The sequence below is a fragment of the Trachemys scripta genome, chromosome 20 (assembly GCF_013100865.1).
Source record: "Trachemys scripta elegans isolate TJP31775 chromosome 20, CAS_Tse_1.0, whole genome shotgun sequence".
NCBI classification, from domain to species: domain Eukaryota; kingdom Metazoa; phylum Chordata; order Testudines; family Emydidae; genus Trachemys; species Trachemys scripta.
The window spans coordinates 8154515-8164949 of record NC_048317.1 but is presented as its reverse complement, the minus strand read 5'-3'; the positions used below and the strand labels follow the sequence as shown (position 1 = coordinate 8164949).

Sequence of the window (10435 nt, the reverse complement as noted above, 5' to 3'; positions counted from 1 at the left end):
CCCCCCCCCCCCCCCCCCTCCCCAATTCCCCCCCCCCCCCCCGCCCCCCCCCCCCCGCCCCCCCCCGCCACAACACTTCCTCCCCCCCCCCCCCCACTGACCCCTCCCCCTCCACGGCCCCGTTCCCCAGACCCCCCCGCTCCGCACCTCTCTCGCTCTCTCCCCGGCTCCTAGACACACTCTCCTGCCTCTCCGACCGGAACTTCCGCCCGCCGACCGGTCGGGGCGCCCCGGGTCAGCCCACCGGAAGTGACGGCATACACGGCACGGAAGCCGGAAGCGGGCGCCATCTTGGTCCTACCGGGGGGCCGCTGGGCCTGCGAGGGGGCGGGGGAGGGAGACCCCCCCCAGCCCCCTCCGCCCCCCGGGGAGCCCCCTGAACGGGACCGGCCCTCAGAGCCCCTCAGCCCGGGGGCAGCGCGAGCCCCGCGGGGGATACGGACCCCCCCCCGGGCGTAGCGGGATCTTGGCCCCGAGCCTGCCGGGGGTCGCGGCCCTGCCAGGGGCGATCGGCCTGGAGGGGGGCAGGGCCCCCCCGCCACACATGGGTTTCACCCAGCAGCGCCTCTGCGCTCCCCGTGCGCTCGGCCCGTAGTCCCCGTGCCAGGAGCAGGGGAACAGCTTCCCCAGCCCACAGGGCGCTTTGATGCCTGAGTCAAGGAGTCATTTTCCCACCCTGTACTTTGGGAGCCTAATTCCTCTTCTCGCCAAGCAGGTTCTCCTCCCCTACACGCTGAGATCGGGCAAAGGCCCAGGGTGATTTATCCAGAATAGGCCCTACTAAGCCTTAGGGACTGAACTCTCCCCCCACTCACAGTTTGTGGGAAACCCTTTTCTACTACGTTCTCCGTGTGTTTTAGGGAATGGTGCTGAAAGCGCCAGCAGTATGGTGGGGGTGGGGGAGAGCAGCTATTTCCTAATATAAAATGTCCCGGAGCGGTAAGACAATATTAGGACAGCAATTTGAGAGTGTAGGGGGGAAGATAAGGAGCAGCACTGCTTGAGCAAGCTGGCAGAGCTATTGCTTTGCTTTAGAGACAGTATCACTCGCTCACACCCCCCTTTCCTGTCACTGCATTACTGAAGAATTAAAAATGCTGCCAACCATCAGCACAGCTGTAGTTTTTTTTGATTGAAACCCAGACTGCCCCACTCAAAAGGACAAAGTTAGTATCACAGTGAAGTTTGATCCTGCAATTTCTGCCCTCTGACTATAAAGTGAAATTGCTGCCTCAGAGAAAGTTCTCTTCATCTCAGAACTGGAAGGGACCCCGAAAGGTCATAGAGTCCAGCCCCCTGCCTTCACTAGCAGGACCAAGTACTGATTTTGCCCCAAATCCTTAAGTGGCCCCCTCAAAGATTGAGGTTTAGTAGGCCAATGCTCAAACCACTGAACTATCCCTCCCCCTAATGGGTAGGATTAAATTTGATAAAGATATTTTAAACCCCTTCTTGAAGGGGAGTTAATACCATAAAACTGCAGTTTAAGGCAATTTTTAACTTCAATTCCAGCCACAAAAGGTTAGTTGTATGTCACCTCAGCACACTCTTCTAGTTACAGCCTGCTCTTCTTGATGGGAGGTTGTGCAAAGGTATGAAAAGCAGCTTGTATATATACATAACTGCAGACAACTTCAACTGGATGTGTCACATAAAGCAATTGAGAGGAAGATCTAATGTTTTCCCCATTCCTTAAGCACCGCAGGAAACAAACACAGATTGCAGTGTGCCACTCCAATCACTACCAGATGTCATCCTCATTGAGGATACAAGACGACACAAGTAATACACTTCGATTACGCCAGCTGCGAGCCTCATACATATGCCATGAATGGAATGTACAGCTAGGTTATCCATCACAGTTCTTATTTCTGCAAACACTGAAATAAACCTGAGGCTGTTGCTTCAGTGGTAGCTAATTACTACCACTGCTTTGGACCTATAAGCCTGCACTTTGGTTCCCCCCCCCTCCCCCCACACACACACACTTTTCATAGTTTTTATTAGGGCTTAGCCATTAATGGTGAATAAAGAGGTTTTGAGCTGCTAGATTCATAGCTCTTTTGACTGTTACACCATGGTAACCATGCTCTATTTAATGATAGTATTGTTTGGCTGTAAAGCACCCCACATCTGAGAGGTACACTCAATTGCATTAAACCCTTTCTGCAACTAGACAGGTACATGGCTACACATAAGTCAAGATGCGGCAGGAAGAGACACAAGAAATGAAACAAATTACATCTGCCATAGATTTATTAGGAAAGATTAGTTACATTCCTTATAAAGTTGTGCCTAAAGGAACTCCTAGGTCTCCAGCTCTGGCTTCTAACATGGAGTGGAGGCTCCATACCTTTAGCAAAAAGCCACAACTTTAAATGTACACACACAATGCTTTGAACACTTTCTGCTAAGCCCCCTCAACCATACAATCCTGTATTTTCACTTTTATATATGTTAAGGATCCAGCATCTCTCCCACAGGTTTAGATTTCCCTCAGAATTTACATTTCAGGGGAACAGAATCTCAAGATGCAAGTTTTAGTTTACAATTCCTTTCTCCTCAATACAGCAATAACCCTACATCAAGTCACTGTTAGGCTCAAGCTTCACACACCAGCACCAATTGTTCAACACCCAGGGACAACAGAGTAGCAACCGGAGGATGTTTCCTGGCGTTGTTTGTCTCCAGTATCCAGCATTTCAGACACAAACTAATCTTGAAGCTTGGGGCATACACAGTGAGAGGATATGCTTTTATTTTCAATTGGCAACATAAACGATTAGGCCACTAGGTTGCCACTGTGGAGGAGAGACACTCCACTACGTCAAGGCCTGATTCTTCAGAGTGCTGAAGCACCCAACAGATGATTGCCATTAGCAATCAATTAACTTTATAAAGAGATTTCACGCATTGGCACTCTTCTTCCCAGGACAAAGACAAGAAGAAATAAAAGCAATTTCACCACTCTCTCCAGCGCCCCAAGAATCTGTTCTCTTCAGAGTCAGTCCATTAACTCAGTGTATTGATAATGAAGCCTTTGGGAGCATCCTGGTGCTACTGTTAGGAAATGAAGTGGGTCTCCGGCATGATCTGATCAATTTTGTGGTCAGCTGGGTTTGCTGATGCTTCATAGTTGCAGATGGTCACTTCATGTCGATAAGCCTGAATCAAGGCAAACATATTTAGTCCCATTAAAGCTCAGTTTAGTCTACCAAAAAATGGAATCTGACCAGCACTTCCCATTTCACTTCTGTCCAAAGTAGTCTCTCCCACCCTCCCCAAGATCTGCCCAAACTGAATTTGGTGCCAGCCACTGAGGCCCAGGCACCTGCCCCAGCTCAAGGAATGCTTTACATTACAAGTCATCCCTCGATTGATACTGAACCTATGCTATGTCAATGTTTTAAATCTGTACTTGCAAGACTGCAGCCTCTTCTGCATGTACCTGGTTCTTAACAGAATCATGCCTGTGACAAAAATATATCCCTTAAATAAATCCAACAGCAATGCCAGCACCTCCCACTTCTTAACAGGCAGCTTCCCAGAATCACAGCAGTTCATGTTGGAGTCAGGGAAGGAAACTAACCAAGCATTATTTGGGTTGATTCAGTTCAGCAAATTAACTCAGTTACTGATCAATCTCCATAGCTCTTTCCAAGTTTCTTATAAATAACCACACCTAGACAGACCCAAATGTACAAGTTGCAATTCAAGACGACTTCTGCATTTGTGATGTGTTTTGCTCATTTTCTCCCAGCTCTCACTCACCTCTGTCCACTCTCCCCTCAGGCCTATATAAAAGATCTTTGTTGTCTCAGCTCCAAAATTCTTGGAAATGTGGATGGAGAGATGGTAAACATTTGAGAAACGAGCAATTCTGGAAGAAAAAAAACAAAAAAAAAAAAACAGACTGAGTTCAGAGTTCAGCATGTAACCAGTCACCCAGGAAATAAATCCTAATTTCTGGAGCTAAAGAGGATGAAGGTGTTACTTGAAAAGGAAAACCTATTGGGGTGTGGAGACTACGCACTGCCATGTGGGAGACCTGGTGTCTTAGCCATTCACTCCTTGGATCAACAAGAAGGGGGGGGGGGGGGGGGGGGGAAGGAAGCACCTGGTGTGTCTGACATGTGACTCCTCTGGTAGACTGGAGAACAGTAAAAGGAGCCTTCTTCAGTCCTCCTTTGTGTAAGAGGTGGAGGAGACAAGGCATTGAGAATTCAGTTTGGGGAGCCTCCAGGATGCAAGACCCAAAAACTTCCCTCCCCAAGAAAAAGAACTTCAACACCATTTAAGGACAGGTAGAGTTCTCACTCCAACACAAGTGCTGGGAAGAGCCAGAAAAGGCATTTAAAAAACACATTCTTATTATTTGATGAGATGTTATGATGTGAGTGAAGGAACGGCTCTCCCCCTCCTAACACTTTCTAACCGTTGAATAGCATATGAGTAGGCTCTGATAAAAGGAACACAAACTCATTGGCTCCAGGAGGAATGAACTCCAGTGCATCCCTAACAGATGCACCACAGAGAAGGGAAGAGCCAGTCTCATACTTTGTGGGATACTCCAGTTCTCCTGTTAGATCTCGATTCAGACTGAACATCTGATCTGGTTCTCTGGCTGTGTCATCAAATGACATGTGAGGAATGTTCTTGAACCTGGGAGTGGACAAAAAATACAACAGTGGTTAAAATGCATCTCAGCTAATTGATTTAGCTATCTCCCCTCTCTTCCCACCACTGGGTTATTAAACTGGCTGTGTCCTGTGGAACACACACAACTGGATCAGCCAAGAAAACAGCACTTGCATCATATCAGGAATTGTCAACACACTACAAGTAGTAAACAAGAGCAAGGAACAGAGCTGCAGATTTAAGACATTTGCCACCCACAGCACTTCCAGTACATGTCCTGCTCTACTCAGCACTGATGAAGCCTCAGCTGGAACAGTGTGTGCAATTCTGGGTGCCAGATGTGGACAATTTGAGAGAATCTAGAGGAGCACAACAAAAATGCTAGAAGGTTTAGAAAACCTGACCTATGATGAAAGGTTAAAAAAACTGGACATGTTTAGTCTTGAGAAAAGAAGACTGATGGGGAAACCTGATAACAGTCTACAAATATGTTAAGGGCTGCTATAAAGAAGACAATTGTTCTCCATGTCCACTGAGGGCAGGACAAGAAGAAATGGGTTTAATCTGCAACCAGGGAGATTTAGGTTAGATATTAGGAAAAACTTCCTAACTCTAAGGGTAGTCAAGTTCTGGAATAGGTTTCCAAAGGAGGTTGTGGAATCCCCATCATTGGAGATTTTTAGGAACAGGTTGGATAAACATCGGTCAGGGCTGGTCCAGGTCTATTAGGTCCTGCCCCAGCACAGATGGCAGGGCTTGAGGACTTCCCACGGTCCCTTCCAGCCCTACATTTCTATAAATTCTATAGAGAGAGGGGTTAGGATTCTAGTGCATTAGAGACAGAGCAAAGATGAGGGGAAAAAAGCTCCTTTAGTGGAAAGCCAAGTGATGATTATGGCCCTGAATAAGACAGTTTCACAGAAATTGTAAAATTAGCCCAATACCATCATTTTTCAAACAACATTCCTGCTTCTGCCTCCGAGCTCTTAGAAAAACCACGGTACCGGGCTGCTCCTGAGGCAGTAGGCTGGCAGCAACAATTGCCTGGCCCAGGGCAGGTCCCAGTTCACCCCGAGCTCAGCTCCAGTCCAGACCACTGCTGCTTCCTGTCCTGCCAGCAGTTGGGAGGCCATGTGGCACTGACAACCTGCGGCAATTAGGAGCCCCGGCCTGCCTCATGGTGGCCCACACCAGGCCTGCAGGGGACACCGCAGCACCAGCTGGCAAAGAGCTGAGACTGGAATCTTCTGTTTGGAGCACAAACAGGTCTGTGAGGGGGCTCTGCCCCAGCAGGGGGATAAACTAGACACGCCGCTACACCCACCCACCCCGCTAGTGCTACAAGTGGTGGATCCTGGTCTCAGCTCCTTGCCAACTAGCACTGCAGTGTCTCCCCTGGGGCCTGCCAGAGCTCCTAATCCCTGCCACACCACTCCCCCAGCCAGGGCAGGAAGCAGTAGCAGTGGCCCAGGTCTCAGCGGAGCACAGCATGATGTATAGAGCCCTGCAAATCTGCAGATATCTGCTTTATAGCCACAGACCATGTTTGTGGATCGGATGCAGATACAAATTTTGCATCCATGCAGGGCTCTAGCGATCTAGGCCCCAATCCTGGACCCAGACCAGGCTAGAACAGAGGGACAGTGCCTAGTGATGATACATCCCCCTCCCCTATGTCCCACACCCCTACCTCCTGAAATAGGACCAGCATGCCATGGGAAAAATGGTAGTAGTTTGTGGGGGAACTCAGCAGCCATGCACATCCTGTGAAATTCAAACCCCTACCTGAGACAAGGCCACGAATTAACACCCACCCCCCCCCCCCCCCCCGGCAATTTTCACAGAGCCTTAATCATGCTTATCACCAGATAATTACATTAGTGTTAATCTAGTATAGGAGCTTCTACTCAGCAATATGAAAGGGCAGCCTCGCCTGAAGTCAGGTATTCCTGGCTTCTGATTTGGGCTCTGACATCTGTAAAATGGGGATAGGAATACTGATGTCATTGGGCAAGGAGAACTTTGCAGTGGGAAAGGAAAAGCTAAAGTATTTCGTTTTTTTTTTTTTTTAAAAGCAATGAGGTAAAAAAAATACAATCCCTTAGTATGAGTCACTCTAGTGTTCAGTCTCAGCTACACACGGCAAGTGGAAGACCATCACTGAGGAGATGGTAAAAACACTGCTTAGAGATTTCAAAACCCTGCTCTAAAACAGCTGTGCAAATAGATACTCTATACAATATCTGCCCAACATGAGCTTTCCTGGTGGCCAGGCCCAGTTCCACTTACAGTCTCATCTCTGACGGGTGTGTATCATCATCCTCTCCCATCACAATTATCCCTTTTAGCTTCACGTTGCCTGTAAACCTGCCATGAAACACAGAATCGGTGACTTCACCTCCGCTATCTTCCAGTTAGTCTTGATTATACATCACACAATTCAGTAAGTCTCAATCAAGAAACTGGTTTTCTAGTTTATTTCCCAAGAGCATACAAGGAAGACTATTGTGAGCAAAGAACCCCGCCACAGATAAAACTAAGTGCATCAGGTGCTAACAGGACATGAAATGGTGCCAAGCAGGTACTTACGGGATATTAAACAGAAGTTCTACTTCATCATCATCACTTTCGACAAACTAAAAGATACAAAACTGGATTAAAAAAAATCCTTTAGAAGCAGATAATGAAGATATTCTGTAATGCCGTATATTACGCTTCCCATGCACTGCCTTCTGCATCACTTCATATCTGCATTCCATTGGAAGCTTTGTGCTAATACACTTACTGTAGACCCATGTTAATAGGCACTACTTTATTTTGGGAATTATGAATGAACAATATGGACAATGCATTATCCAATGAACTTTGTTTACACTGAAAATTATAGTTCAGTTGTATTTTATACAGATACTCTGCCTCCTAGTAAGTGTTCTAATGTATTCAGTAGAAAGATTTAATTCAATAACCCACTGAAGCATCCATTAGAAAGTATCTGTTGAGGCGTGAGACACAAAGCTTTTTTGTTATGGCTGTCATGCTCCGCTAGGAGCACTTTGTTGGTATAGGGATGCCAGTATGCTATACCAGCGAAGTGCTTCTAGTGTGAATTCAGCTGTCCTAGTAAAGTTTCACTTTGTATCAGTACAATAAAGCCACCGCTACAAGCAAAACAAGCTATCCCAGTCTAAGCACACCTTTGCCCGTATAACCATGGCCATGACCTTTGGCCATGTCTACACTAGACACACATGGACAGTATTGCTAGACCTCAGTCTATAGCCAAGTGCTCTTGGTGTGGATGCAGCTTATAAAGGCAGAACTGCCCTTTTACTGGTAGACCTTATTCCAGCCTTCCCAAGTGCAATACACTATACCAGTTAAAAAAAAAAAAAAATCACCACCACCACCACCCTTTCATATCCACAGTGGGGCGGTGCTAGTATAATTATTTTGTTAAAGTCATCCCCCCCGCCCAACAAATACAGTTATGCTGGTATACAAATAGAATGAATGACAACCGGTCAAACAGAGATCTCCACAAACTACTGGTCAGACTATACCATGCGACTGTACTGAACATGGTGCTGTACGGAGCAGAGACAGGGCCCCTTGGCTATGGCTAACAAAGACAGATAGGAGGCTGCCCACCACAGAGGGCTGAGGAAGACATTACACATGTCACAGAGTGTCAAAATGCAGCAAAGAGTCCTGTGGCACCTTACAGACTAACAGACATATTGGAGCATGAGCTTTCGTGGGTGAATACCCAAATGCGAAAGGAAGGGAGCAGACAGAGCAGGGCATGTTGGAAACCTCCAACAAAGAAAGAAGGCTCAGGTGGTTGGGACTGGAACATTGAATGCCAAACAAGCATCGAATCAGGTGCCCGAGGGAGGAAAGAGAAAGCAAAGAAAGCCAAGGAAGAACTGGTATGGCGAATGCACTGGCATCATCTGGGAAGCAGCAACCAGAATCAATAGAGGAACCGAACTCCGGAAAGGTCAGTGTCCCAGGTGGAACTAAGCTCTCAGGGAGGTCCACAAACACGGAGTGTGGCCCTTCACTGCTGGTGCCTCAGGGCCAGGACACTGGAGACAGCCTGGAATCTCTCAGCCCGCCCTGCCCACTTTCCCTCATGGTGTAACCCCCACTGCCGGCTGAGCGCTAGGTGCCCAGACCCCCACCAGAGAGAGCACCAGGAGCAGCTGCAGAGCCCAGCCAGCACAGGAACTGGAGGCAGGCAGGGATTGCACAGTGGGTGGCTGCGACAAAGCGGGGAGGGCGCCCGCTAAACTCCACACCCAGGGGATTCTCTCCCAGTCCTTTGTTCTTAGGTCCGGGTGGCAGGGGCCCAGAGCTGGGCTCCCTGGCAAGCAGCCACACCCATTGCCATCCAGGACATGGTGAACCTTAGGGACTCCCTAGACTAGAGTGACACCCAGCTGCACTGGTACCTCTTGTACCTGTCCCCCCCACACCCCATACCTGGAGCCACAGCACCACCACCCCCCTCCTAGGGTTGCCAGGTGTCTGTTTTTTGACTGGAACGCCTGGTCAAAAAGGGATCCTGGTGGCTCTGGTCAGCACCGCTAACTGGGCCGTTAAAAGTCCAATCAGCGGCGCTGCAGGGCAGGCAGGCTCCCTACCAGGCTCCTGGAAGCAGCCGGTATGTCCCTGCAGCCCCTAGGTGTGCAAGGGTGGCCACAGGGGCTCCACATGCTGCCCCCACCCTGAGCGCCGGCTCCGCAGCACACTAGGAGCCAGAGGACCATGTCAGCAGCTTCCCAGGAGCCACCTGAAGTAAGCGCCGCCTGGAGCCCACACCCCTCACCCCAACTCCCTACCCCTGTCCTGAGCCCCTTCCCTCACCTAAACTCCCTCCCAGAGCCCACACCCCTCAGCCCAGAGCCCCTCCTGCACCCCAACCCCCTACCCCACTCCTGAGCCCCCTCCCTCACCTGAATTCCCTCCCAGAGCCCACACCCCTCAGCCCCTCCTGCACCCCAAACCCCTCATCCCTGGCCCCACACCACAGCCCGCACCCCCAGCCGGAGCCCTGACACCCACAACTGCCCCGCTCCCCTCCCCTGTCCCGTGAACATGCGCTAGCGAGCAAGGGGGGGGGGGGGAAGAGAGGGAGGGAGATAGTGGGCGGGGCCTCGTAGAAGGGGCGGGGCAAGGGTGTTAGACCCGCCCCCAATCCCCCCCCGGCGGGTACCTGGCTGCGGTCCCCCCGCTCCTCCCAGGCGCGGAAGACCCGCGCCCCGCTGCCCTCCCGCCGCTCGTTGAGGCACTGGAGCCGCTCGCGGTCGATGCGCAGGTAGAGGCCCCAGGCCAGGCCGCGGCGCTCGGGGGGCTCCTCGCGCTCGGCCCCGCAGCAGCAGCCGCCCGCGCCGTGCCCGTGTCCGTGCGCCATGGCCCAGCTGCTGGCGCGCGGGGGCACGTAATAGCGCCGCCGCCTCCTCACGTGACGGGGAGGGAGCTGCTCCTCCGTCACGTGATGCGCCGTGGGGGAACCCCCCCCACCGTTGGTCCAGCCAGGTCACGTGGGATGGGGACGGGCTAGTGCCAGGAGTCGGCAGGGAGGGGTGACCAGGTGTCCCGATTTTATAGGGACAGTCCCGATTTGGGGGTCTTTTTTTTTACATAGGCTCCTATTACCCCCCATCCTGATTTTTCACACTTGCTATCTGGTCACCCTAGGGACAGCAGGGGGCATTGGGGAGGGGAGCTGGGTGGGGAGCAGCAGGTGCTATGGGGTCAGCGGGGAGGGGAGCTGGGTGGGGGGCAGCAGATG

General features: G+C 50.7%; 2 protein-coding genes across 2 annotated transcripts in view; both read right to left on the bottom strand.

Annotated features, from left to right (window-relative positions):
- Positions 1 to 229, bottom strand: part of LYPLA2 (lysophospholipase 2) — a 14914-nt gene extending 14685 nt beyond the window's left edge. Inside the window, exon 1 of the mRNA XM_034753884.1 lies at positions 148 to 229. The gene's annotated coding sequence lies outside the window, so the exon portion shown is untranslated. The remainder of the gene's footprint in view (positions 1 to 147) is intronic.
- Positions 230 to 2238: 2009 nt separating this feature from the next.
- PITHD1 (PITH domain containing 1) lies at positions 2239 to 10099 on the bottom strand. The gene is made up of 6 exons (XM_034754200.1): positions 9857 to 10099; positions 7228 to 7274; positions 6928 to 7005; positions 4558 to 4662; positions 3772 to 3880; positions 2239 to 3165 (listed from the first exon to the last, which is right to left on the bottom strand). Exons 1-6 carry the CDS (start codon positions 10052 to 10054, stop codon positions 3064 to 3066), a joined length of 639 nt encoding a protein of 212 aa, XP_034610091.1. The 5' UTR covers positions 10055 to 10099; the 3' UTR covers positions 2239 to 3063.
- Positions 10100 to 10435: the final 336 nt, after the last annotated feature.

Bases quoted from the DNA above. Each gene is read 5' to 3' on its own strand.
- PITHD1 (XM_034754200.1), bottom strand. From the start codon at position 10,054: ATGGCGCACGGACACGGGCACGGCGCGGGCGGCTGCTGCTGCGGGGCC. The intron at 7,006-7,227 runs GTAAGTACCTGC...GTTTCATGGCAG, and splicing joins GAACTTCTGTTTAATATCCC to GTTTACAGGCAACGTGAAGC. The intron at 4,663-6,927 runs GTAAGTGGAACT...GTCCACTCCCAG, and splicing joins CACCCGTCAGAGATGAGACT to GTTCAAGAACATTCCTCACA.